This window comes from Dipodomys spectabilis, unplaced genomic scaffold (genome assembly GCF_019054845.1).
Source record: "Dipodomys spectabilis isolate Male_0828 unplaced genomic scaffold, ASM1905484v1 ptg000797l, whole genome shotgun sequence".
Taxonomy (NCBI): Eukaryota; Metazoa; Chordata; class Mammalia; order Rodentia; family Heteromyidae; genus Dipodomys; species Dipodomys spectabilis.
The window spans coordinates 12,230-39,603 of NW_024871474.1; the positions used below are offsets into that span (position 1 = coordinate 12,230).

The 27,374-nt window shown below is 64.0% G+C and overlaps 1 protein-coding gene across 1 annotated transcript; it reads left to right on the top strand.

Moving 5' to 3' along the window:
- Window positions 1–868: 868 nt before the first annotated feature.
- On the top strand, window positions 869–27,060 carry Tmc3 (transmembrane channel like 3; the record flags this gene model as incomplete). The annotated part of the gene is made up of 19 exons (XM_042673322.1): window positions 869–950; window positions 1,204–1,310; window positions 1,938–2,036; window positions 2,403–2,545; window positions 5,782–5,929; window positions 6,726–6,769; window positions 7,935–8,082; window positions 9,569–9,678; window positions 11,448–11,526; window positions 12,278–12,529; window positions 16,451–16,579; window positions 16,729–16,796; window positions 17,174–17,302; window positions 19,137–19,247; window positions 19,707–19,832; window positions 21,776–21,854; window positions 23,128–23,170; window positions 23,348–23,582; window positions 26,265–27,060. Coding segments are annotated over 19 exons (2,928 nt in total), but the record flags the coding sequence as incomplete, so codon positions are not given.
- Between the last annotated feature and the right edge of the window lie 314 nt (window positions 27,061–27,374).

Genomic DNA, 27,374 nt, shown 5'->3' on the forward strand with positions numbered 1-27,374 from the left:
CTGTGTGGGCGTTTGTGGGCGTGGCTGTATCTGCCTTGGCTCTCAGATCATGAGGAGGAGATGACCAATTCCACCTCCTCACAGTATTCAGGTTACCATTTGCCAGTGGCATCTGGTCTTAGCAGACACATCCAGAGGCCACTGCCGTGGGAGCCCGTGGCAGGGCCGGGCGCTGCCGCACAGTTCTGAATGTGGTAATTGCATTTGCAGCCCTTCTTTGTGCAATGATATCATTTGCTTCCAACACAAACCCAGATTGTTTGTGTGTTAAAACTCACTGCCTGCCAATTTTGTCAGAGAGCAGAGCCAGTAACAAGGCACACTCTGCTTTATTCTCCTCTGAGAAGGAAAACGTTGCAAGCTTTTGGCAATTGTAACTTAAATCCACCAGACAAATTTCCTAACCTTATTCCCAGTCACCTCAGCCAGGAGAGGAGAAGCCACACAGGAAAGATGCCAGGACAGAGCTCTGTGACAGAACCCAGGGCTGCATGGGCGGAGAGCGATTTCTGACTAGCATCTAGTCCTTGCACACAAATCCAGTCCAGCCGTCTGAGGAGCTGGCCACCAGGATCCCCAGCCCCCTCCCTGAGCTATCTTAGGTCTGTGACAAGGTCAAGGGTCTCGAGATGTTACTCCTTCATATTTACCACCTTAGTCCTGGCCTCAGAAATTGTGTGAATAACACAAGCCATGACCCTAAAAACAGATGTAGCAATGTACAAAACCACAGCTGGGAGGCCAGAGGGGTGCTCAGCAGTCAGGACCCGCTGAGGACCAGCCCTGGAGCGGCAGCCACAGGCCAGAGGCCAGAGGGTGTGCCTGGAGCTGGCCCTCCACCCAGGACAATTCTGCCTCCTCCATCTAGCTCTGGCGCAAGCTTGCTCGTCTTGCCTGTAACTTTGTGGTCATCTTCATTCCCTGGGAAATGAGGATAAAGAAAATCGAGAGTAAGTATCTGGACCCAGGTGATGGGGCAGAATGCATGCCTGTGACCGGCTCCAGCCAGACGGTTCTGTTCTGTCCTGTCCTGGGGTGGGGAGGGGCACGCGGCTGGTGCTGCCCAGCTCAGGACACAGAGACGGAAGTCTGTTCCAGAAGGGACCGCTCCCCAAACTGTTTATCTGGTTCTGGTTGACCGCCCCCCCCCCCCCCCCCCCGCCAGTCCGTTGTGTAGTGCCTGCTCCTACCATCTCCTTTCAGGTCATTTTGGATCCGGCGTGGCTTCCTACTTCATATTCTTGAGATGGTTATTTGGAATTAACGTCATGCTCACAATTATGACGGGCGCTTTTATTGTCCTCCCCGAGGTAAGAACCGTCCCAGGGGCGGGGCCATTCACTAACAACGAGGTAGAGCTGGGTGATGACACGCGTTTTCAGGAGACTGGCAGGAGGGCTCGGCACACGGCGCCTCTCCTTCAGAGGGCCGCGTGGTGTTTCAGGTGACCACAGACCCGGACAGGGCTCCCAGCTCCCCTCGAGAGCAAAAGCCATCCATGCAGACACCAGCGAGCGTGGCTGTGTTATTACAAACTACGGAAAACGCAGTTTGAATTTTATGTCATTTTTAGCTTTTCTTTTGATCTTTTACAGCCATTTAAAAATGTACACGTGATTCCTATTTTCAGATCATACACAAAAGAGAGGTGGCAAGCTGCATTTCACCTTCATTCCAAGTTTCCCATTTAAAATAAAGCCCCTTTTGCAAATAAACTTCAGACAAGGCCATTCTCCTCCCAGGCGGTCACAGACACCAGGACCTCAGTGACCCCTGAAGCCACGCCCCTCCCAGACAGGGAGCCTGAAAGTGATCATCTGACCACTCAGGGCAAGGACTGAGCGGAAAGCCGCCTGCAGATCCCCCGGGGGTGGGAACTGTCCAGGCAGATGGAGGTCTTCCCCCTTGTCCTGCTGACCCCTTCCTTCTCCCGCCAGCTGATCGCAGGCCAGCCCTTTGGAAGCACGGCCAGCAAGACCATCCCCAGGGAGCAGGCTGCGTCCGCCCAGGACCTGGACACCATCTGGTCCCTGGGGGTAAGGTGGATGCCTGGACACACTCTTGCCCAGGGTGGGGGAGGAGGGCGAGGAGAGGGGGGAGGGGAAGGAGAGGAGGGGGGAAGGGAAGGAGGGGGTGAGGTTGGAGTGGAGAAGGGCGAATGGTCACCATCTGGGACTGACAGCACCACATGGGTGTCCCTCTTCCCCCTCCCCCCTCTCTACTCTTCCCCTCTCTCCCCCTCTCCCCTCCCCCCTCCCCTCTCCCCTCTCTCCTCCCCCCCTCCCTCTTCCCCCTCTCCCCCTCTCCTCCCCCCTCCCCCTTCCCTCTCTCCCCCCTCCCCTCCCTTTCCCCCCTCCCTCCCCCCTCTTCCCTCCCCCCTCTCCCCTCTCCTCTCTCTGCAGGGCCACCTGCAGTACTCAGCCCTCTTCTACGGCTACTATGGCAGAGAGAGGAGGATTGGGAGGGCTGGCTACCGGCTGCCCTTGGCCTATTTTCTGGTGGGGATGGCAGTGTTTGCATACAGCTTCATCATTCTCTTGAAAAAGTAAGTAAGCGTGCTCAGTTTCTCTAGGGCCTTGTAGGGAATTCTCACATGCGTGCACCATCGACAGCCTGGTGATGTTAGGCCTGTGCTGGGAGGAGGCCAGCCCCTCCTGTGTGGTCCTGGGTTCTAGCCATGCCTGGAGGGTGAGGCCTGGGGAGGCGCGTCCGAGGAGGTGGCCGCTGGCCGGGCAGGGGGACCCTGCGAAGCACGAGGCTGCGGGCTCAGAACGCAAGCCCGCTGGTGAGCGGTGGCTCCTTTGGAAGCTGGCGTCTGCGCTGGGTGAGGCTCAGCCCTGCAGGCCCTCGGCCCACTGGCCACACAGAAGAAAGTCACTGGCCGGCCGGGTGGGCAGGGGTGAGGAGCCAGCCGGGCGCCGCCAGCCAGCGTGGGTTCCTGGGGAGGGTTCGAGATGCAGCAGCGCCAAGCTCTCCGGGCTGGGCACAGGCGCGCGTGTCCGCACACGGCACACGCTGGCCACGGGAGGCCCTCCCGCGGCTCACACGCGCGTGTCCGCACACGGCACGCACTGGCCACGGGCAGCCCTCCCCCGGCTCACACGCGCGTGTCTGCACACGGCACACCCTGGGCACGGGCGGCCCTCCCGCGGCTCACACGCGCGTGTCCGCACACGGCCCTCCCGCGGCTCACACGCGCGTGCTTGTTTGCGCACGGCCCGTGGCTGGTAGCGCACGTCTGGAGCCCAGCCCTTGGGAGCCGGGGGAGGGGGATCGGAGCCGGCCTGGCGGCGTGGGCCGCCCTGTCCTCAAGACCGAACAGAGAGGCCGGGATGTGTCCAGGCGGCAGGGGCCGAGCCCGGAGCCGAAGCCCAGCCCAGAGCCCAGCCCAGCCCGGAGCCCAGCCCGGAGCCCAGCCCAGCCCAGAGCCCGAGCCCAGCCCCAGCCCAGCCCGGAGCCCGAGCCCAGCCCGAGCCCAGCCCGGAGCCCGAGCCCAGCCCGAGCCCAGCCCGAGCCCAGCCCGAGCCCAGCCCGGAGCCCGAGCCCAGCCAGGGGCAGCCCAGCCCAGCCCGGAGCCCGAGCCCAGCCAGGGGCAGCCCAGCCCAGCCCGGAGCCCAGCCCGGAGCCCGAGCCCAGCCAGGGGCAGCCCAGCCCAGCCCAGCCCAGCCCGGAGCCCGAGCCCAGACCAGCCCGGAGCCCAGCCCGGAGCCCGAGCCCAAGCCCAGCCCGAGCCCAGCCCGGAGCCCAGCCCGGAGCCCAAGCCCAGCCCAGCCCGAGCCCAGCCCGAGCCCAGCCCGGAGCCCGAGCCCAGCCCAGCCTGAGCCCAGCCCGAGCCCAGCCCGGAGCCCGAGCCCAGCCCGGAGCCCGAGCCCAGCCCAGCCCGAGCCCAGCCCAGCCCAGCCCAGCCCAGCCCGCAGCCCAGCCCAGCCCGGAGCCCAGCCCGAGCCCAGCCCAGCCCAGCCCAGCCCGGAGCCCAGCCCAGCCCAGCCCAGCCCAGCCCAGCCCAGCCCAGCCCAGCCCGGAGCCCAGCCCGAGCCCAGCCCAGCCCAGCCCGAGCCCAGCCCAGCCCAGCCCGGAGCCCAGCCCGGAGCCCAGCCCAGCCCAGCCCAGCCCAGCCCAGCCCGGAGACCAGCCCAGCCCAGCCCGAGCCCAGCCCAGCCCAGCCCAGCCCAGCCCAGCCCAGCCCGGAGCCCAGCCCGGAGCCCAGCCCAGCCCAGCCCAGCCCAGCCCAGCCCGGAGACCAGCCCAGCCCAGCCCGAGCCCAGCCCAGCCCAGCCCAGCCCAGCCCAGCCCAGCCCGGAGCCCAGCCCAGCCCAGCCCAGCCCGGAGCCCAGCCCGAGCCCAGCCCGGAGCCCGAGCCCAGCCCAGCCCGGAGCCCAGCCCGGAGCCCAGCCCAGCCCAGCCCAGCCCGGAGCCCAGCCCAGCCCAGCCCAGCCCAGCCCAGCCCAGCCCAGCCCGGAGCCCAGCCCGGAGCCCAGCCCGGAGCCCAGCCCAGCCCAGCCCAGCCCGGAGCCCAGCCCAGCCCAGCCCAGCCCGAGCCCAGCCCGGAGCCCAGCCCAGCCCAGCCCAGCCCAGCCCAGCCCGGAGCCCAGCCCAGCCCGGAGCCCAGCCCAGCCCAGCCCAGCCCGGAGCCCAGCCCAGCCCAGCCCGGAGCCCAGCCCAGCCCAGCCCAGCCCAGCCCGAGCCCAGCCCAGCCCAGCCCAGCCCGGAGCCCAGCCCAGCCCAGCCCGAGCCCAGCCCAGCCCAGCCCGGAGCCCAGCCCAGCCCAGCCCAGCCCAGCCCGGAGCCCAGCCCGGAGCCCAGCCCGGAGCCCGAGCCCAGCCCAGCCCGGCCCAGCCCAGCCCAGCCCAGCCCAGCCCAGCCCAGCCCGAGCCCAGCCCAGCCCAGCCCGAGCCCAGCCCAGCCCGAGCCCAGCCCAGCCCAGCCCAGCCCAGCCCGGAGCCCAGCCCAGCCCAGCCCAGCCCGAGCCCAGCCCGGAGCCCAGCCCAGCCCAGCCCAGCCCAGCCCAGCCCGGAGCCCAGCCCGGAGCCCAGCCCAGCCCAGCCCAGCCCGGAGCCCAGCCCAGCCCGGAGCCCAGCCCAGCCCAGCCCAGCCCGGAGCCCAGCCCAGCCCAGCCCGGAGCCCAGCCCAGCCCAGCCCAGCCCAGCCCGAGCCCAGCCCAGCCCAGCCCAGCCCGGAGCCCAGCCCAGCCCAGCCCGAGCCCAGCCCAGCCCAGCCCGGAGCCCAGCCCAGCCCAGCCCAGCCCAGCCCGGAGCCCAGCCCGGAGCCCAGCCCGGAGCCCGAGCCCAGCCCAGCCCGGCCCAGCCCAGCCCAGCCCAGCCCAGCCCAGCCCAGCCCGAGCCCAGCCCAGCCCAGCCCGAGCCCAGCCCAGCCCGAGCCCAGCCCAGCCCGGCCCAGCCCGGCCCAGCCCGAGCCCAGCCCCAGCCCAGCCCAGCCCAGCCCAGCCCAGCCCGGAGCCCAGCCCAGCCCAGCCCAGCCCAGCCCCAGCCCAGCCCCAGCCCAGCCCAGCCCAGCCCGGCCCAGCCCGAGCCCAGCCCAGCCCGAGCCCAGCCCAGCCCGGAGCCCAGCCCAGCCCAGCCCAGCCCAGCCCGAGCCCAGCCCAGCCCAGCCCAGCCCGGCCCAGCCCGAGCCCAGCCCAGCCCAGCCCAGCCCAGCCCGGCCCAGCCCGAGCCCAGCCCGGAGCCCGGCCCAGCCCGAGCCCAGCCCGGAGCCCGGCCCAGCCCGAGCCCAGCCCGGAGCCCAGCCCAGCCCAGCCCGGCTCCCGCGCTCTTCTCCCGGCAGGATGGCCAAGAACTCCCGCACCAGCCTTGCCAGCGCCTCCGATGAGAACTACACCTTCTGCTGGCGGGTGTTCTGCGCCTGGGACTACCTCATTGGAAACGCAGAGGCCGCCGAGAGCAAGACAGCCGCCATCCTGAACAGCATCCGGGTGCGTGAGGGGTCCAGGCGCAGAATGGACCGGGCCCCATCCGGTATGCCGGGGAGGCCACGCCCCCGGGAAGCCACGCCCCGGGAAGCCACGCCCCGGAGAGGCCGCGCCCCCGGGAAGCCACGCCCCGGGAAGCCACGCCCCGGAGAGGCCAGGCCCCTGCAAGGCCACGTCCTAGAGAGACCACGCCCCGGGAGGCCACGCCCCCGGAGAGGCCACGCCCCAGAGAGGCCAGGCCCACGTGAGGCCACGCCCCAGAGAGGCCAGTCCCCACGCGAGGCCACGCCCCTGTAGACCACGCCCCTAGAGGCATGCCCTGTGAAGACACACCGCCTTGACACTAAGCCCGGAAGTCACGCCTCCGGGAAGCCACGCCCCCCAGCACCCTGGGTGCCCCAGCGGCTCCTGATTCCGCCCCCCTCTAGCCTTGTAAAGTTTCAACTCGTTGCGTTTTACGTAAATCCCAGGATTACATACATGGTGCATGTATGTTACCTGCACTGGACGTTGGGAAGCCACGGTTTACTTTTTGCTCTCAGTCAGATGCAGTCAAATGTGCTCAGGAACTTGGGAGTCGCTGGGAACCCTGCTTTAAAGAAACCTTGTTCCACTCATTTGAAGAAAACTCTTTTTTGAACTGATGACTAGATCCTGGAGATCTAACTTGCTGCTCTCAGTAGAATCCTACCCAAGAAGCCAGGCATGGCAGCTCTGGGTTGGCATACGGGCTACGGTCACTCCAGGGTTAAACCCATGGCGGCGCTAAGCTTCTAATGCTGTGTGTGTTTCCTTAAAGGAGGCCATTCTGGAAGAGCAGGAAAAGAAGAAAAGCAAAAACCTGTAGGTATTGATTAGTGCTCCCGTGCTTCTGTCCGCACTAAGGTCTGCTTTAATGTCGTTGGAGCTTTAGTGAGATGGTGCCTTGTTAGTTACCAGACAGCCCTTCTTCCTGCATGTCCTGCGCTGGGCGCCGCAGGGTAGAGACCGCTTCCCCCTGGCACAGACCCGCGGGGCGGTGGGGGGGGGGGGGACCGCCACGCAGTCCCTCTCCTTTTGCTCAGGGGATGGATGGCTTTAGTGCCAACTTCTAGTTTGCGTAGTAAAGCCAATCTGCAAGTGCTGTAGGACAATAGGGAAGACATAAAGTGTCCAATTACGTTCACAATCTCGCAGGGTAAGTTCCTAGGTATGAGCTCTGCGGGCTAGCCTGGTGATGACACCTGGGATGGAGCAACAAGAGAAGGGCTTTCCCAGGGAGAGGCGCACCCCGCCCCGTGGGACACGCACCTCCTCCCAGGCACGGGAGGGGGCCGAGGGGTGCATCCTGCGGAGACCACACCCTGCCCTCGGGAGAGGGGCCCAGGGGTGGATCTCTCAGAGACCCCACCCTGCCCTCGGGAGAGGGGCCCAGGGGTGGATCCCGCGGAGACCCCACCCTGCCCTCGGGAGAGGGCCCAGGGGTGGATCCCTCAGAGACCCCACCCTGCCCTTGTGTGTCTGAGCTCCTCACGTCAGTCCTGGGCCCAGCCCTGCCTGGCCGCTGGACTCTTCATGCAGAAGGCCCATTCCCAGAGCCGCTGGGGGAGCGCGCACGGGCGCTCGGGAGACACCCTCGGGCCGGGGTGTAGAGCCCAGCAGTGTGGCCTCCTGTCCCCCGGCAGGCTGCGGGCACGGGTGCCCCTGCCCATGGCAGCGGCCCCCCTCCCGCACGCTGGCAGGCTGCCTTGGCTCTGGACTGGAGCCCCTGGCAGTGCTGGCAGCTCCAGACCAAACCGTCTGATGCAAAGATTCACTGTGAGAAGGCTTAAACCGTCAAACACACAGGTTTAAACCTGCGCCCAGTTCCCGTCGCGGCATTCTTGACCCCTTTGAAGATGATGGGGGTGACGGCGGCCATGGTCCTCAGCATGGACGGCGGCCCTGCGCGCTGTCCTAAGTGCCTAGGTCTCTGAGCTCCCGGGCGCGTCTCGGTTTCCCAGGCTCCTCTGGCCGCCTCTCTCCCCAGGGCAGTGACCATCGGCCTGAGGATCGTGGCCAACGCCCTGGTGCTCCTGTCCCTGGCGGGGAGCATCTGCCTCATCTATTTCGTGGTGGACCGGTCCCAGAGGCTGGAGCGGTCAAAGAAGGAGCTGACGCTTTGGGAAAAGAATGAGGTAACTGCCGGAACCTGCCGGGAGCGGCTGGCGGCCGCTCAGGACATCTCTAGAAACAAGCTCCCGGGACTCAGCGCAGGCCACTAGGGCTGCGAAGCGCTCCGCAGAACCCAGGCCTGGCTACAGGATCTGCTGGTCTGTGTGTCAGAACACCTTCGGGCTTCGAGCTTCACTGTCTGCGCCTTGCAGGGGTCCCCTCCCCTCTCCCCCCTCCCCGTCCCTCCTCCCCTCCCCTCTCCCCCCTCCCCGTCCCTCCTCCCCTCCCCTGTCCCCCCTCCCCGTCCCTCCTCCCCTCCCCTCTCCCCCCTCCCCATCCCTCTTCCCCTCCCCTGTCCCCCCTTCCCTGTCCCTCCTTGCTCCTCCCGTCCTTCCTGCCTCTGCACTCAGAAACCAGCCCTGCCTGCAGACTTGCATGCCTGCCCCTGACCTGCATCAAGGGCTGCCCACCATCCTCTGGCAGAGACGTGGGTAGCTTCCACATCCCTAGGCTTCCAGATCTGGCCCCGCACAGGTGGCCTGGGCCAGTCCTTCCTGCCAATCCACAAGTGGGAAATTACACAAGTGGAATTCTTAACATCTGTTAGAAGGCGGTTGTCAGAAAGGTTGACCGTGAGCACTTCCTGAGGTAACAGTGAGTATTGTACAAAAAATACATGCAAGCAATGAAGTGATTATTAATTTAACCTAAATGTATTCATTGATCAAACCTGATACCACACCTTTCTGTCTCATCAGTCAAGTGCATTATGTAGATGCTTTAAAGATATAGCAAAGAAATTATTGAGTTTAGTTCAAACACCATGTGTAGCAGCCAGAACTCTCCTTCCTTTTGCCATAAGAATGGAGAAACAAGAACCAGACATAATTCTCTAGATAATTAATCTTCCATGTACAGAAAGAATATTAAATTACCTCTCTGCCTTCCCTTTTCTATTTGTAATGATCACAGTTATTTCCATCTTCCATCCTAGGAAGAGAAAGTATAAATAAATAAGATGGTAATTGAAAAGTGTGGCCAAAATGCTGCTGGGCAGCCCATGGCTCGCAGGGCGCGCTCAGAGCCCAGGGAGAGGCGCAGAGGGAGCAGAGTCACAGCGGAGGGCCTTCTGGAGAAGGATGGCCAGTGCAGATGGGGGGCTTTCTGTGTAGGAGCTCCACGCCCACGACAGATCTCCTCTGCCCAGCTGTGGGCTTGGAGAGGCTGGCACAGGGCCCCTTGAGGAGCCGGCACGGGTTTGTGGGGGGCACAGGCCCGGCTGGCACGGGGGGGGGACTGGCCCGGCCAGCACAGGGGCTTGCGGGGGGCACAGGGGCTTGCGGGGGGCACAGGCCCGGTGGGCACGGGGGTTGTTGGGGGGCACAGGCCCGGTGGGCACGGGGGTTGTTAGGGGGCACAGGCCCGGCCAGCACAGGGGCTTGCGGGGGGCACAGGCCCGGCCGGCACAGGGACCCCTGGGCAGAGGCTTGGCACGCCTTCTCTCCGCAGGTGAGTGTGGTGGTCTCTCTCGTCACCATGCTAGCACCCTCTGCCTTTGACCTCATCGCCGCTCTGGAGATGTACCACCCTCGGACCACACTGCGCTTCCAGCTGGCGAGGTACAGCAGCCCCGGGACAAAGGCCCCTTCACGGTCAGCCATCCGCCACCCACAGGGCGAGCATGTCCCTGGAGGGAGGCAGGGCTGGCTTCTCCCTGGCGCCGCCACACACTGTGCACACACATCTGTGCCTTTGGTGCGCAGGACAGGAGAGAGAGGAGAGGCGGGGAAGGGGGCCAGAATGACACGGATGGAAAACTGGGTGCATGACTAGACACACAGATAATGAGGAAGAGGAGATGGGGCAAGGGAGGAGGAGGAGGAGAAGGAGAAAAGTAGGCAGGGAACAAACAAAAAGGAAGCGCAAGGTGGCGGAAGGCAGGCCTGGTTTTCCTCACTATCGTCCTCACTGGGAAGGAGTTTTCCAGACAACAGAGGAACAGGCTGCTCTGCTCCTAGCTCCCACAAGGTCAGATCAGAGATTCTTCCAGATTTGCCTGGAGCTGCTGGGGCTCTCGGTGGAGCCGCTGTCAGGGCACGCCCCCCACACTTCCAGAGTTGGGATGGCCCGTCCCTTCCTCTCCCACGGCCCCCACACTGGGTCCCGCAGGAGTCAGCCAGCATCTCGCAGGAGAGGATGTGTCAATGAATGTTTCACGTTTTCCAGGCCAGGTGTGAGTCTCAGCCAGGAGCACTGGCCAAAGTTGGCTCTTGTTCCAACAGATCTTGTTTGAAAGGCACAATCCACCCACAGCCATTTCAGAGGTGCAAAGCAAGAGGTTGGGCAAAACCTCAGCACCCAGGGTCAACGGGAAATGAGGCTGGGCCCAGACTCCCGGCCCTGGGTGCCCTCCCTGACCTGGGCGAGCAGTGCCCTCCCCTGCTCCTCTCCAGCAGCCATGGAGAGAATCCATTCCGTGATTGCATTTGGTCTAAAAGCAATCCTATTACACAGATTGGCCTCTTCAGTCATGCTTAAAACTAGAGAAACAGAGACGCAGAGAGACCCGGCCCAGACGAATTAGGGATGATTCTGATGCTAAGAGCAGAGGGTGGCGGCAGCCTAAGCTCCGACCCTAGGCACAGCGGCAACCGAGAGGCAGAAGCAGAGACGGGAGGCTGGTTTCAGCCAGCTGCCTCTGCGATCCGGCGCACTGCCCCTTAGATGGAGATTGGAGCGGTGTGCGGATCCGTGCTGTGGTGCGAGGGAAACGCTTCAGCCAGAACGCACGGCACACACGCCCTTCCCACCGCCGGCTCCAGCCTCTCTGTGGCACTAGGCTGTCTCTCCCCTCCCCTGCCCTCCCCTGCCCTCCCCTGCCCTCCTCTCCGTGCCCTCCTCTTCCCTCCCTCCCTTCCTTTTTGTTCTTTTTTCTCTGATATTCTGCTGCCAGCTTTGTCTCCTTAGTTATTTTTCAGGTAGAGTCATGGTTTTTGCCTGGGGCTGCCTCAGACAGCAATCCTCCTATCCCAGCCTCCCCTGCGGTGGCGTTCTAATGTAAAACATCAGATGACTGGTGGAGAGAGGGTCTCCCTAACTTTCTGTCCAGTCTGGCCTCAAAGCACAACCCTCCCAGACTCTGCTTCCAGAGTACCCGGGATTATCAGTGTGAGCCACCAGCCAACGACGCTGGGGTTCCTGACACTCTGAGCTGGGGTGGCAGCTGCAGAGGGGCTCACAGACCACCCGGGGCCCGTGGTGAATTGGTTTTAGAGCAGCTGGGTGATTTAAAGGCTGTCTGGTGCATCAAGGACAGGGCTGGTTGGGAGAGCCTGGGCCCGGGGGCCTGCGTGGGGCAGGCTTGTTCCTGAGGGGCTCCGGTCTCCAGGGTCCTCGTGCTGTACCTGGGGAACCTCTACAGCCTGATCATCGCCCTCCTGGACAAGGTGAACAGCATGAGCACTGGGGTGAGTGGCCGTGGCCCTCATGGACGTCAGGTCCACAGCTAACACCTGCCCTCCACAGCCGTGTCCAGGGCCAGGCGGCGGGTAAGGGTGGGGAGATCGGCCCACACCCCGGGCGAGTCCCTGGGGCAGGATCCTGGCTGGTAAGTGGCGGAGCTGAGGTCGGGGTGCTGACGTGCATCTGTGCTCAGCTGGCCCGCTGGGTGCCCTGGGGAACGCTGAGGCAGCTCTCACAAATGGCCACAGGCACAGCAGCGGCTGCGGGACTCCACGGACCATCGGGAGACGAATCCCACGGCCAGCGCTGGAGGAGAGGCCCAGCAGGTGTCCGTGGGCCTGCCCACCGGCCAGGCCGGCCACCCGGACCGCAGGGGAGGGGGCTTCCTGAGGCTCCTCGCCCGGGTGCTGGCCGGGACGGGAGGTAGAGGCTGATGGGGCCGTAGGGAGCCATTTTTCTGCACCAAGGCTCTGAGGCCCCAGACCTGGGTGGGCCCCGAGCAGCATTTGTGAATGGTCTCCACCCGCTTGAGTGCCAGCCTTCTCACGGACGTGAACAGCCAGCCTCACCGGGGACTCCCGGGGGCCTCCGACCCTTCTGGGCACCACAGGCAGCGTCTACGTCTCTAGGACAGGGAAGGGGAGGGAGGGCCGGGAGATTACTCCTGAGCAGTGCATCTCTGTGCTCTGTTAGCCGTGTGGGAGTCTCAGCTCCTCCAACATGCCCCAGCCTCTGTCCTTCCCTGCGCCCCCCCAGGACGCTTCTGCGGGGAACGGCACGCGTCCCCGGGTGGATCCCGCCGCCTTCTTCGCGACCAGGGTGACCTATGAGGACGGAACATGGTCCACACCACCCGCAAGGCCAGGGTCAGGACTCGGGAGGAACAGCACCTGGGGCCTGGAAGAGACGCGCGTGCCAGCTTACCCCACACCCCTCCCCGGGGCCAACAGCACCGCGCCGCCCCCCCAGAGCCCCCAGGACCAGTGCTGGGAGACCTACGTCGGCCAGGTGGGTCCCTCGGCCCCACGAGGCCCTCACCCCCTCACCCCTACGGGGCCCTCACCCCCTCACCCCACAGGGCCCTCACCCCACAGGGCCCTCACCCCCTCACCCCACAGGGCCCTCACCCCACAGGGCCCTCACCCCCTCACCCCACAGGGCCCTCACCCCACAGGGCCCTCACCCCCTCACCCCACAGGGCCCTCACCCCCTCACCCCACAGGGCCCTCACCCCCTCACCCCACAGGGCCCTCACCCCCACAGGGCCCTCACCCCCTGACCCCACAGGGCCCTCACCCCCTCACCCCACAGGGCCCTCACCCCCTCACCCCACAGGGCCCTCACCCCACAGGGCCCTCACCCCCTCACCCCACAGGGCCCTCACCCCCTCACCCCACAGGGCCCTCACCCCCACAGGAGACCTCACCCCACAGGGCCCTCACCCCACAGGAGACCTCACCCCACAGGGCCCTCACCCCCTCACCCCACAGGGCCCTCACCCCACAGGGCCCTCACCCCACAGGAGACCTCACCCCACAGGAGACCTCACCCCACAGGGCCCTCACCCCACAGGAGACCTCACCCCACAGGAGACCTCACCCCACAGGGCCCTCACCCCACAGGGCCCTCACCCCACAGGGCCCTCACCCCACAGGAGACCTCACCCCACAGGAGACCTCACCCCACAGGGCCCTCACCCCACAGGGCCCTCACCCCACAGGGCCCTCACCCCACAGGAGACCTCACCCCACAGGAGACCTCACCCCACAGGGCCCTCACCCCACAGGGCCCTCACCCCACAGGAGACCTCACCCCACAGGAGACCTCACCCCACAGGAGACCTCACCCCACAGGGCCCTCACCCCACAGGAGACCTCACCCCACAGGGCCCTCACCCCACAGGAGACCTCACCCCACAGGGCCCTCACCCCACAGGAGACCTCACCCCACAGGGCCCTCACCCCTACAGGGCCCTCACCCCCTCACCCCACAGGGCCCTCACCCCACAGGGCCCTCACCCCACAGGAGACCTCACCCCACAGGAGACCTCACCCCACAGGGCCCTCACCCCACAGGAGACCTCACCCCACAGGGCCCTCACCCCACAGGAGACCTCACCCCACAGGGCCCTCACCCCACAGGAGACCTCACCCCACAGGAGACCTCACCCCACAGGGCCCTCACCCCACAGGGCCCTCACCCCACAGGGCCCTCACCCCACAGGGCCCTCACCCCACAGGAGACCTCACCCCACAGGAGACCTCACCCCACAGAAGACCTCACCCCACAGGGCCCTCACCCCACAGGGCCCTCACCCCACAGGGCCCTCACCCCACAGGAGACCTCACCCCACAGGGCCCTCACCCCACAGGAGACCTCACCCCACAGGAGACCTCACCCCACAGGGCCCTCACCCCACAGGGCCCTCACCCCACAGGGCCCTCACCCCACAGGAGACCTCACCCCACAGGAGACCTCACCCCACAGAAGACCTCACCCCACAGGGCCCTCACCCCACAGGGCCCTCACCCCACAGGAGACCTCACCCCACAGGGCCCTCACCCCACAGGGCCCTCACCCCACAGGAGACCTCACCCCACAGGAGACCTCACCCCACAGGGCCCTCACCCCACAGGAGACCTCACCCCACAGGAGACCTCACCCCACAGGGCCCTCACCCCACAGGGCCCTCACCCCACAGGAGACCTCACCCCACAGGGCCCTCACCCCACAGGGCCCTCACCCCACAGGGCCCTCACCCCCACAGGAGACCTCACCCCACAGGGCCCTCACCCCCTCACCCCACAGGGCCCTCACCCCCTCACCCCCACAGGAGACCTCACCCCACAGGGCCCTCACCCCCTCACCCCCACAGGAGACCTCACCCCACAGGGCCCTCACCCCCTCACCCCCTGACCCCTACGGGGCCCTCACCCCCTCACCCCACAGGGCCCTCACCCCCTCACCCCCACAGGAGACCTCACCCCCTCACCCCCTCACCCCACAGGGCCCTCACCCCCTCACCCCACAGGGCCCTCACCCCCTCACCCCACAGGGCCCTCACCCCCTCACCCCACAGGGCCCTCTCCTCTACATCATCACAGCTTCTCTGAGGGGTTGCCATCCTGCTTCATAACTAAGCGAGCACTGTCCGGTGGGGTTTCCGTCAATGCGACAGTCAGGCGGAGCGTGGCGCGGTGGCTTGTGTGTGCCAGGCAGGGTCCCTGGGGTCCTTCTGGCCACGTGGAAACTGAGGCGGTGGTAACTGTCCTGAGAGCATGAGGGTGAAGAGCAGAATAAAGACTCAGCCGAGACACCTCTCCAAAGTCTGTTCCTACAGACTCTGCCTCCGGGCTTCACCTGGCGGTCCCCACCCGGGGCGGCTCCGGCTCCGTGGGCTGAGCCTCCCCCACCCGGGACAGCTCCATGGGCTGAGCCTCGGGGCTTCGCCTGGCAGTCCCCACCCGGGACAGCCCCGTGGGCTGAGCCTCCCCCACCCAGGACAGCTCCATGGGCTGAGCCTTGGGGCTTCACCTGGCGGTCCCCACCCAGGACAGCCCGTGGGCTGAGCCCTGCACTCAGAGCAGGGCCCCGCCTCAGGTCCCTTCCTAGTTTTACCTAAGGTGGCCTCAGCTATCAGCATCCAAATTTGAACTAACAACCCCTCAGTTGGGAAGTTCCTCCCTCCAGCTACCCTGCTGTGTAAAGATGGGAAACAAAGACCACCCCGGTGGCCCCTGGTCAGCCCCGAGAAGGAACTGAGCAAGGAGGGCCAGGGCAGGGGCGCTGTGAGAAGGCTGGGAGGAGCAGCTGCAGGAGGCTGGGCAGCTGCGGGAGGGAGGGCAGCTGCGGGAGGCTGGGCAGCTGCGGGAGGGAAGGCAGCTGCGGGAGGGAGGGGCAGCTGCGGGAGGGAGGGCAGCTGCGGGAGGGAGGGCAGCTGCGGGAGGCTGGGCAGCTGCGGGAGGGAGGGCAGCTGCGGGAGGGAGGGCAGCTGCGGGAGGGAGGAGCAGCTGCGGGAGGGAGGGCAGCTGCGGGAGGGAGGAGCAGCTGCGGGAGGGAGGGCAGCTGCGGGAGGGAGGGCAGCTGCGGGAGGGAGGGCAGCTGCGGGAGGGAGGGCAGCTGCGGGAGGCTGGGCAGCTGCGGGAGGGAGGGCAGCTGCGGGAGGGAGGGCAGCTGCGGGAGGGAGGAGCAGCTGCGGGAGGGAGGGCAGCTGCGGGAGGGAGGGCAGCTGCGGGAGGGAGGAGCAGCTGCGGGAGGGAGGGCAGCTGCGGGAGGGAGGGCAGCTGCGGGAGGGAGGGCAGCTGCGGGAGGGAGGGCAGCTGCGGGAGGCTGGGCAGCTGCGGGAGGGAGGGCAGCTGCGGGAGGGAGGGCAGCTGCGGGAGGGAGGAGCAGCTGCGGGAGGGAGGGCAGCTGCGGGAGGGAGGGCAGCTGCGGGAGGGAGGGCAGCTGCGGGAGGGAGGGCAGCTGCGGGAGGCTGGGCAGCTGCGGGAGGGAGGGCAGCTGCGGGAGGGAGGGCAGCTGCGGGAGGGAGGAGCAGCTGCGGGAGGGAGGGCAGCTGCGGGAGGGAGGGCAGCTGCGGGAGGGAGGGGCAGCTGCGGGAGGCTGGGCAGCTGCGGGAGGGAGGGCAGCTGCAGGAGGCTGGGCAGCTGCGGGAGGGAGGAGCAGCTGCGGGAGGCTGGGCAGCTGCGGGAGGGAGGGCAGCTGCGGGAGGGAGGAGCAGCTGCGGGAGGGAGGGCAGCTGCGGGAGGGAGGGCAGCTGCGGGAGGGAGGAGCAGCTGCGGGAGGGAGGGGCAGCTGCGGGAGGGAGGGGCAGCTGCGGGAGGGAGGGCAGCTGCAGGAGGCTGGGCAGCTGCGGGAGGGAGGGCAGCTGCGGGAGGGAGGGCAGCTGCGGGAGGGAGGGCAGCCCTGCAGCCGATTCCTGTGTCACAGGAGATGCTGAAGCTATCTGTCATCGACATGCTCTTCACCGTGGCAAGTATCCTGCTCATCGACTTCTTCCGGGGGCTTTTCGTTCGCTACTTAAGCGACTACTGGTGCTGGGACCTGGAGAGCAAGTTCGTGAGTCCCCTGCTGCATGGGGGCCTGGGGCTGGCCCAGGCGTGTCTGCGGGCTCCCCAGGAAGCGGCCGGCCCAGCTGGGCGACGCGTCCACGCTGCCCCGCATGGCGGTGAGCCCTTCGTCATACGGAATCTCTTGCCCTCTTCTAGCCTGAATACGGGGAGTTCAAAATAGCTGAGAATGTGCTGCACCTCGTGTACAACCAAGGGATGATCTGGTGAGCACCGGCCGCCCATCGCTGCTCACTCGCGATGCGGGCTGGAAGTGTGAACAGTGCGGGCCCGGCCCGGACCGCATAGACAGATCCCGTCAACGAGAGACTGAGGACACGGGCCGGGGAGCGGGCTCCCCTGCCCTAAACAATGGCACTTCTGTCCCCTCCACAAAGCAGACATTTGTCCTGCTCCACCCCTGAGCCACCCTCCCCTTCTTGCCCACCCTGTCCTGTTCCCCAAAAGTGGAAGTTGAGGTCTCAGACCTTGCAGGGACTTTCCCACGTCCTCAGGCCGAGGGTGTGAGTCTCAGAGCCCCAGCCCCGGCTCCTCCCGAGCCCGGCCAGGGAGGCCGCGCCAGCTGACCTTCCTTGTGCCTCAGGATGGGGGCCTTCTTCTCCCCGTGCCTCCCAGCGTTCAACGTGCTCAAGCTCATCGGCCTCATGTACCTGCGGAGCTGGGCTGTGCTCACCTGCAATGTGCCCCACCAGCAGGTGTTCCGGGCATCCAGGTCAGCGGGAACGCGGTCTGCGAGGAGGGGGTGGGGTGGGGCCCCCCGTGTGCCTCGCCCCGCCAGGGACCCCCAACCCGTCCTGTCCTGTCCTCTTCCCTCCATGAAGCACTGCCCACCACTCACCCTGGCACTGGCTGAAACTCAAGACATGTTTGTGGGGCTTGAACTCTGGGCCTGGGCGCTGTCCCTCAGGGCTTCAGCTCAAGGCGAGCGCTCTACCACTTGAGCCACAGCACCACTCCAGTCTTCTGAGTGGTTTATTGGAGATAAGAGTCTCATGGACTTTCCTGCCCGGGCTGGCTTTGAACCGTGACCCTGTGTAGCTAGGATTACAGGCGTGAGCCACCAGCACCCACCTGTTTTTAAGACTTTTTAATGACATTTAATGATTAGGTAGGAAAACTACAGCATTGTAAGTGTTAAGTAGCTTGGTGAATGTTCACACACCAGGCACCAACATGCACTTCACACCCAGGACAAAGAAACAGAGTGTGGGTGCCGCAGGGCTGGGCTGGATGTGCAGGCTCTCTCCGGGCAGTGTGGTCACGCCTCATGGTGTGTGTGTGTGTGTGCGTGTGTGTGCATGTGTGTGTGCATGCACATGCATGTGTGCGCACGTGTATGTGCATGTGTGTGTGCGTGTGTGTGCGCGTGTGCACGTGCACGTGTGTGTGCCTGCGTGTGCGTGTGTGCGCACACATGTGTGTGTGCGTATGTGTGTGCATGTGTGCACACGTGTGTGCGTGTGCGCACATGTGTGTGCCTGTGTGTGCGTGCATGCACATGTGTGTGTGCCTGTGTGTGTGCGCGCGTGTGTGTGTGCGTGCATGCACGTGTGTGTGTGCCTGTGTGTGTGCGCGTGTGTGTGTGCGTGCATGCACGTGTGTGTGTGCCTGTGTGCGTGCGTGCACGTGTGTGTGCCTGTGTGTGTGCGTGTGCGCACACGTGTGTGCGTGTGTGCGTGCTCGCACATGTGTGTGCCTGTGTGCGTGAGTGCGTGCACATGTGTGTGCCTGTGTGTGCGTGCATGCACATGTGTGTGCGCCTGTGTGTGCGCGTGTGTGCGCGCACACGTGTGTTGCACATATGTGTGTGCACGTGTGTGCGTGCGTGGGTTGCACGTGTGTGTGCGTGTGCACGCGCGCGTGTGTGTGCCTGTGTGTGTGTGTGTGTACGCGCGTGTGTGTGCGTGTGTGTGTGTGTGTGGCTTTGTGTCAGCTGTGTTCACTCCGGGGCCTGTCTCTGAGCCTCATCTCACAGAGAATGCATCCCTGTCCATCTGCGCTGCAGCCGAGGGCTGTGGCTCTCTCTGCTTCTGCCCAGCCGGGTCGCGGAGCTGCAGGCCACCGGCCCCGGGGCCATTTTGTACCCCAGAACCAGCGAAGGCTCTGGCTTCCCCGTGCCCCTGCGGGAATGCGCTCCACACAGGGTCCTTTCTCCTGAGTTGTGTTGGGTTTATAGCAGCATTTCCCATGCCACATGGAAGGCTCGGCTACCTTGCTTTGGTGTCTCATTTAATTGTGTGCCCATCCATATCTGTGACTCTCAAACATTTCAACCTGCAGGACAAGGTCACCTGGGCTGCTCCCAAGGTGTGTGTGCAAGTGCTCAGCCATGTTTATGAGATGGCCGGGGTGGGCTGGAGGGGCTGGGGTTGCCTTGAACATTGATTTCCGGAAGCTTGAGCTGTGTGAGACTCTGTGTCACATCGCTGCCGGGGAGCACTGAGAAGAGGACCTTCCTACCTGCATCCAGTTGGGGTGACTGTTGCTTCCTGGGCCCTTTGGGCATCTGCCTCTGAACTCATCTCACGGCATCCGGTCTCCCTCAGGTCCAACAACTTCTACCTGGCGATGCTCCTCTTCATGCTCTTCCTGTGCATGCTGCCCACCATCTTCGCCATTGCCCGCTACAAGCCATCTCAGAACTGTGGGCCGTTCAGGTGGGTGCGGCTGGCTGCCAGTGGCCGGGAAACTGTCCGCAGCATTGCTTTGACTTCCCCTCCCGCCTTGAGCCAGAAAGCTGGGTGGAGAGAGGTCAGCCCTGCCTCTCCTGAACCCAGCACAGCCTCCATCCTCGGTGCCAGGCGGTCTCCCCTCTGATGAGGGTGAAGTGGCAAAGTGCAAGACCAGGCTCCGGGCTCAATCCCCACAGCCAACATGTCATAAAACGAATCCATCCATCTTTGTGTGCTGGTAACACACAAGCACACTGTTGCTGATTTCCACCTCTTCCAACCCATAGATGTCTGCCTTGCAGACAATACCATGGGGTTCTTCCGTTTACACGTTTACCTCTGCCTTTTGTAGCTGATCTTGAGGTTCAGCTTCCAGACATTTTGATGGCTTGCAGCTTCCCGCTGCCGAAAGCGATAAAATCTGGACCGTTTCCTCCCTCACAGCGGACAAGAGAAGATTTACCACATCCTGTCCGAGACGGTGGAGAACGACTTCCCGGTGTGGCTCCGCTCCGTGGCGAGCCACGCCACCAGCCCCGTGGCCATCCTGCCAGCGGTGCTGCTTCTCTTGTGAGTGCCACCCTGCCCACCTCTGGGACAGACACGCATTGGTCACGAGACGGCTGTGCGTGGAATGAGGGACTGAGCCTGGGGGTCCATGCAGGGATTCTGAGTCAGAGCCTGGAGCCAGGCACCACCCCTGGGGGGGTGGCCTCTGAGCCCCAGCACAGCAAGGGGGCGCCACTGCACGGGGTAGCTGCGGATCCGTCAGCCGCATCTGGACTCCTGTGGGGGGCACCAGTGGCATCCGGGTGCCCGCCGTGGGAGCCACTGGGACTGAGCACTTAGCACCACCCACCACACGCCCCAGGAATGCAGTCTCAGAGGGGAGCTTCCCAGTTCGGCTGCTTTGGCTTAAAGCCCAGCTGGTTTTCGCCGCCCGGTTGCCTGCATGTCACGGGCAGAGCGTGTGCAGAGCCCAGGTATTGTGTGTCACGTGTCACGGGCAGAGCGTGTGCAGAGCCCAGGTCCTGCGTGTCACGGGCAAAGCGTGTGCAGAGCCCAGGTCCTGCGTGTCATGGGCAGAGCGTGTGCAGAGCCCAGGTCCTGCGTGTCACGGGCAAAGCGTGTGCAGAGCCCAGGTCCTGCGTGTCACGTGTCACGGGCAGAGCGTGTGCAGAGCCCAGGTCCTGCGTGTCACGTGTCATGGGCAGAGCATGTGCAGAGCCCAGGTCCTGCGTGTCACGGGCAAAGCGTGTGCAGAGCCCAGGTCCTGCGTGTCACGTGTCATGGGCAGAGCGTGTGCAGAGCCCAGGTCCTGCGTGTCACGTGTCACGGGCAGAGTGTGTGCAGAGCCCAGGTCCTGCGTGTCACGGGGCAGAGCGTGTGCAGAGCCCAGGTCCTGCGTGTCACGGGCAGAGTGTGTGCAGAGCCCAGGTCCTGCGTGTCACGTGTCACGGGCAGAGCGTGTGCAGAGCCCAGGTCCTGCGTGTCACGTGTCACGGGCAGAGCGTGTGCAGAGCCCAGGTCCTGCGTGTCACGGGCAGAGCGTGTGCAGAGCCCAGGTCCTGCGTGTCACGTGTCATGGGCAGAGCGTGTGCAGAGCCCAGGTCCTGCGTGTCACGGGGCAGAGCATGTGCAGAGCCCAGGTCCTGCGTGTCACGGGCAAAGCGTGTGCAGAGCCCAGGTCCTGCGTGTCACGTGTCATGGGCAGAGCGTGTGCAGAGCCCAGGTCCTGCGTGTCACGTGTCACGGGCAGAGCGTGTGCAGAGCCCAGGTCCTGCGTGTCACGGGGCAGAGCGTGTGCAGAGCCCAGGTCCTGCGTGTCACGGGGCAGAGCGTGTGCAGAGCCCAGGTCCTGCGTGTCACGGGCAGAGTGTGTGCAGAGCCCAGGTCCTGCGTGTCACGTGTCACGGGCAGAGCGTGTGCAGAGCCCAGGTCCTGCGTGTCACGTGTCACGGGCAGAGCATGTGCAGAGCCCAGGTCCTGCGTGTCACGTGTCACGGGCAGAGCGTGTGCAGAGCCCAGGTCCTGCGTGTCACGGGCAGAGCGTGTGCAGAGCCCAGGTCCTGAGGGAGGCTGAGAAGGCAGATGCAGCCCAGGCTCCTCCCCAGGGCTCCTGGGCGCGGGCGTGCCTGGCTCACCATGGTAGGGTGGGGCTCCCACGTGGGGCCCCAGCTTGCTTTCCACTGCCTGTGTGGGCAGGGCGCTGGGCCTAGGAGCCCCGGGCCGTGTGGGCGCTGGGCCTGGGAGCCCCGGGCCCGCGTGGGCAGGGCGCTGGGCCTGGGAGCCCCGGGCCGCGTGGGCAGGGCGCTGGGCCTGGGAGCCCCGGGCCGCGTGGGCAGGGCGCTGGGCCTGGGAGCCCCGGGCCGCCTGGGCAGGGCGCTGGGCCTGGGAGCCCCGGGCCGCCTGGGCAGGGCGCTGGGCCTGGGAGCCCCGGGCCGCGTGGGCAGGGCGCTGGGCCTGGGAGCCCAGGGGCTGCGTGGAACTCAGCTTCTGGCCATCTCTCCTAGCATGCTCATCTACTACCTGCAGAGCATTGCCCGGTCACTCAGGCTCAGCAACCAACAGCTCCGGATGCAGATACAAAATGCAAGTATTGCATTGACCGGGCCCTCAGACCTCCAGGTGGCGCTCTCTGGACCAGCCCAAGCCCCCCCCTCCCCCCCCCCCAAGCCCAAGGCCACCACCCCGGTCCTTGAGAGCTTTTCTGGGAGTATGAGCGGCAGCCCACATTTTCCAGAGACAAGCCTACTCCTCTTCCCTCTGCTCTGTGAGGGGCTGGTGCCTTGAACACGCCCACACCTGTGCCCTCCTATACCAGGCTCCTCCATGGGTCCCAGCCGGCTGGGAAGGAGGAGAAGAGGCCCCTCCCCATCCTCTGTCAAGGTGACAGCTGTCTCTGCCTCCCTTTGCTCCCTGGCCTTGTGCAGAAAGGGCCTTCCACTCTTTACAGTTAAAAAAAAAAATCCCCCTGCCCCCGGTGCTGGCAGCTCACGCCTGCCATCCTAGCCACTCAGGAGGCTGAGATATGAGGATCACGGTTCAAAGCCAGCCTGGGCAGGAACGTCTGTGAGACTCTTTATCTCAATGAACCACCAGAAAACCAGAAGTAGCACTGTGGCTCCAGTGGTAGAGAGCTAGTCTTGAGGCGCTGAAGACCTGAGGGACAGCGCCCAGGCCCTGAGTTCAAGACCCATGACTGACAAAAAAAAAAAAAAACCATAAATATCAGTTCATGCAAAGAAACAGGAGCTAGTCTTGTGAAAGGTCCAACTGGAAATGCATTTGGAGTCTCAGAGAGGTTCTGTGCTGCGAAACTCCATGGTTGATCCATACATTTCCCGTCGTGACTCAGGCCAGCTGTGCAGGTCAGACACCTCTAAAAAAAAATCCCAAAGCTGAAATGCTCCAGAAACTGAGGAACACCAGCACGAGGCCACAAGTGGACATTCCACACGGTGGCGCTTCATCTCATGCGTAAAATTACCTTCAAAGCTTGTGAGTGCATCCGAAGGGAAAACAAATTCTGTGTTTATATATTGTGTCCAAGATCTGAAAATCAAACCTCTCCGCCCCCGGCCGGCACCGGTGAGGGCTCTCGGCCTGGGCTGGGAGAATCTAAGGTGGCGGCTGAGTAGCCAGCCCTAAATGAAACCAGCTGGGTGTGAGGCCCCGTGTCTGTGCCCATCTCCTCAGTCAAGAGGCCTTAGACCGCGAGCTCTGCCCTCACCAACGGTAGTAGGTTGGCGCAGCCCAAGGTACAAACCATGACTCACAGATCTTTTACTCCCCACATGATTTTTTTTTTTTTTACTGCTTCCCACTAAATCCAAAACAACCCTGACATTCATTTACATTTTAGGCAAGATCTGAAGATAAGAAAAAGGCTGCCCAAATGATAGAGGGTGAGTATCTTTTGAAAACGCCAAAATCCAGTGTCTCAAAATAGAGCAGGACATGGTTCCAGGCCCACCACTGGCAGAATCCCCAAGCGCCAGTGGTGTTCCTTCACACCCCGCCAGGCGGCGCGCCGGACCCATCCCTCGCTGACTCCCTTCCCCTGGCCCTTCTTGTGCCTGCAGTGCGAATCCAGACGCAGGAGGAGAGCAGCAAGGGGCTTCCCCGGGACGGCCCCAGCCAGCTGGCCTCCGCCCAGGACAGTGGGAGCCTGGCCCGTTTTGACTCCCTGAGCAACAAAAGTGGCAAAGTAGAGACAATCGCCCACCCTGTGCCCCCGAGTCCTGGGCTGGGGCATGGTGGTCGCTGCTCACCTCTGCCTGATGGCTCCAAACGGAGGCCAGAACACCATACCCACAGGTGAGCCTTCCGTGACACGGGAAGCCGGCTTCCTGCGTGGGCCCAGACAGGGCAGGAAGTTGAGGTGTCCCCAGTGTCCTAAGTCATCAGCCAGAACCATGATGCTCCAGTTGTCAGCAGACAGGCCATGGGTTCAGAAGGGTGGTGCCCTGGCCTGAGATCTCAGAGGAGAGCTGGGGAGCGGGGGGCGTGAACTGTGAACTGTGAACTGGACCCCTCCCCCCGCATCTTCTATATACCTCAAGCAACCCTTCCTGGCAGCCTAGGGGGTGCATTGCCGTGGTCTAGGGGTGCATTGCCGTGACCTAGGGGTGCATTGCCGTGATCTAGAGGTCCATTGCCGTGGTCTAGGGGTGCATTGCCGTGGTCTAGGGGTGCATTGCCGTGGTCTAGGGGTGCATTGCCATGATCTAGGGGTGCATTGCCGTGGTCTAGGGGTGCATTGCCATGGTCTAGGGGTGCATTGCCGTTATCTAGGGGTGCATTGCCGTGACCTAGGGGTGCATTGCCGTGACCTAGGGGTACATTGCCGTGGTCTAGGGGTACATTGCCGTGGTCTAGGGGTGCATTGCCGTGACCTAGGGGTGCATTGCCGTGATCTAGGGGTGCATTGTTGTGGTCTAGGGGTGCATTGCCATGATCTAGGGGTGCATTGCCGTGGTCTAGGGGTGCATTGCCATGGTCTAGGGGTGCATTGCCGTGATCTAGGGGTGCATTGCCATGACCTAGGGGTGCATTGCCATGATCTAGGGGTGCATTGCCGTGGTCTAGGGGTACATTGCAGTGGTGTAGGGGTGCATTGCCGTGATCTAGGGATGCATTGCCGTGGTCTAGGGGTGCATTGCCGTGACCTAGGGGTGCATTGCCGTGACCTAGGGGTGCATTGCCATGACCTAGGGGTGCATTGTCGTGATCTAGGGGTACATTGCCATGATCTAGAGGTATATTGCCGTGGTCTAGGGATGCATTGCTGTGGTCTAGGGATGTATTGCCGTGGTCTAGGGGTGCATTGCCGTGACATAGGGGTGCGTTGCTGTGATCTAGAGGTACATTGCGGTGATCTAGGGGTGCATTGCTGTGGTCTAGGGAGTGCACTGGGGTCTTGGGGTTGCATTGCTGTGGAAAGGCCTTTTACATTGTTTGCCTTCCATTCTCTTAGCCCAAGACTGGCTGTGTTATGGGAAAGATCTGTATTTCAGTGGCAGCTGGTGCCTGAGTGTGGTCTCCTCCGTGAAGAGGCCACCAGAGTGGCTGTTTGTTGGAGGCCTTCCATGGACATAGGACATGCACAGGGTGACAGATCTCCCTAGCCCTGACTGCACGCGCCGCAGTGGTAGCAACACAGATAAATATCAAGGCCATCTCTTCACTCCTTTTCTTTTTTCTTGGTTTTGTTTGTCAGTCGTGGGGCCTGAACTCTGGCCTGGGCACTGTCCCTCAGCTCTTCAGCTCAAGGCTAGCGCTCTACCACTTGAGCCACAGTGCCACTTCTGGCTTTTTCTGTTTATGTGGTGCTGAGGAATCAAACCCAGGGCCTCCTGCATGCAAGGCAAGCACTCTACCACTGAGCCACCTTCCCAGCCCCCCTCTTGTTCTCTTTTGAAGCCTGTGACTAGATTTGGAAATAGAGGTCTCACTGTATGATGAGCTGTGCTCATATCTGTGTGGGGCTGACAACAAAGGCGGCTGCAAATATTCCCAGCCAGGCTGCTGGGCCATTCCAGTCTTCACAGGGAGGAGCCTGGGAGCAGGTGCAGCTCCCCCTCCCCCCCCCCCACAGGGAGGAGCCTGGGAGCAGGTGCAGCTCTCCCCCCCCCCCCCCCCGCCCCGCTGGGCCATTCCAGTCTTCACAGGGAGGAGCCTGGGAGCAGGTGCAGCTCCCCCTCCCCCGCCCCCACAGGGAGGAGCCTGGGAGCAGGTGCAGCTCCCCCCTCCCCCCCCCCTGCTGGGCCATTCCAGTCTTCACAGGGAGGAGCCTGGGAGCAGGTGCAGCTCCCCCCCCCCCCCCCCCCCCGCTGGGCCATTCCAGTCTTCACAGGGAGGAGCCTGGGAGCAGGTGCAGCTCCCCCCTCCCCCCCCCCCCCCCCGCTGGGCCATTCCAGTCTTCACAGGGAGGAGCCTGGGAGCAGGTGCAGCTCCCCCCCCCCCCCCGGGCCATTCTGGTCTTCACAGGGAGGAGCCTGGGAGCAGGTGCAGCTCCCCCCCCCCCCCCGGCCATTCTGGTCTTCACAGGGAGGAGCCTGGGAGCAGGTGCAGCTCCCCCCTCCCCCCCCCCCCTGGCCATTCTGGTCTTCACAGGGAGGAGCCTGGGAGCAGGTGCAGCTCCCCCCTCCCCCCCCCAGTGAACAGTTGAGGGATAGCCTGGGGAGCTGGGACGGGCTTGGAGGTAACAGTGTTCCTACGTGTGCCCCTCAGGCTAGCTCCCCACACATGTAGCTTCACAAGTGCTCCTCCAAGCCGAGGCTCCATTGTAAGACGTGTTGGCAGAAGTCCCTTCCCCTAACCCCCACAAGGAGGTTGATGCTGCCTGTCCCAGGGCCCTGAGCCTTCCGGAACAAACCTACTCCATGCAGTTTCCCACAGACATGTGTGTGTGTGTGTGTGTGTGTGTGTGTGTGTGTGTGTGTGCAGCCACAGAACACCCCGGAGCACCTTAAGATCGGTAACGGCCCTGGTTTGCAGGTGGCGACGCGGGCTGTGTGCGAGCACGGGTGACCTGTACCAGAGCAGACCCTGCGCCCCCGTGACGTGTGCACAGCACACGCAGGAACCAGTCAGCACCCCTGGCTGTGGGCCCAGGGTCCCGGCCCCCACGGCACATGGTCGTAGACCCCAGACCCCCAAATACCTCATCATGGACGAACGCAACTCTCACAGAAAAGCACAGCCAACGTTCCGGCCAGAGAGGCATTTCAGGATAGATGCTTCTGGTGACTTGGAGCGGCACGCCAGGGGCATGTCCCAGCATGTGTCCTGGGTACCGCTCCGGCCTCGCTCTCCACAGCTGAGTGAGGAAGAGGAGGAGGCCATGCTGAGGAGAGGCTTGGTCCCGTGGCCACTCCCCACCCGCTCTCTGACTGACCTCCCTGGGGCTCCTCACGTTTATATTGGCAAAAGGTCAGAAAGTGGCATTTTCAATCCTGAGTACCAGGGAAATACATCCTGCAGGCCGGGGGATTTTGGCTTTGAGTGCCAACCTGACCAACCCACATCTGTGTACAGAAAGCCATGTTCCCGAAACGGCCAGTACCCGCAGCCCCCTCTGAAGGCCTGGGGCAAGCCGGCCTTCACGGAGTCTGACTCCATGTCGGCAGCGTCCAGCAGCGACCAGCAGCACAGCAGCGCTGACCAGTACCTTCAAGCCACCCACGACCAGGGAGAGTTCCGGAGGCCTGCTGGCCAGCTAGGCAGAAGCAAGGCCAAGTCTGGGCAGGTGCTGGTGGCAGGTCTGAATGACCTGGTTTGCTCAAATGTCTAGGCCCCTGCTTTCAGGGAAGTGTGGGGCCGGTGCTTGGTCTCACGCCCCTGGAGAGGGTGCTTGCCTCTGGGTGCCAGAGATGTGTGGTGCGTGAACATGGCTTCACCGCCAGGACCCTCAGAATGCAACTTGCTTCCGCAGGCTGTGTGTCCAGTGCCCGTCACCACCCCGAAGCATCAGGCCATCATTCTGAGAAAACCTTCATCCTTTGCTCCCTTCCATGCAGGGCGACTAGAGATCATATGCCAGACAGACATCTCACAGCGCCCACAGACACCTGAGAGGCGTGTGCGCTGTGATCTAGTATCAGTGCC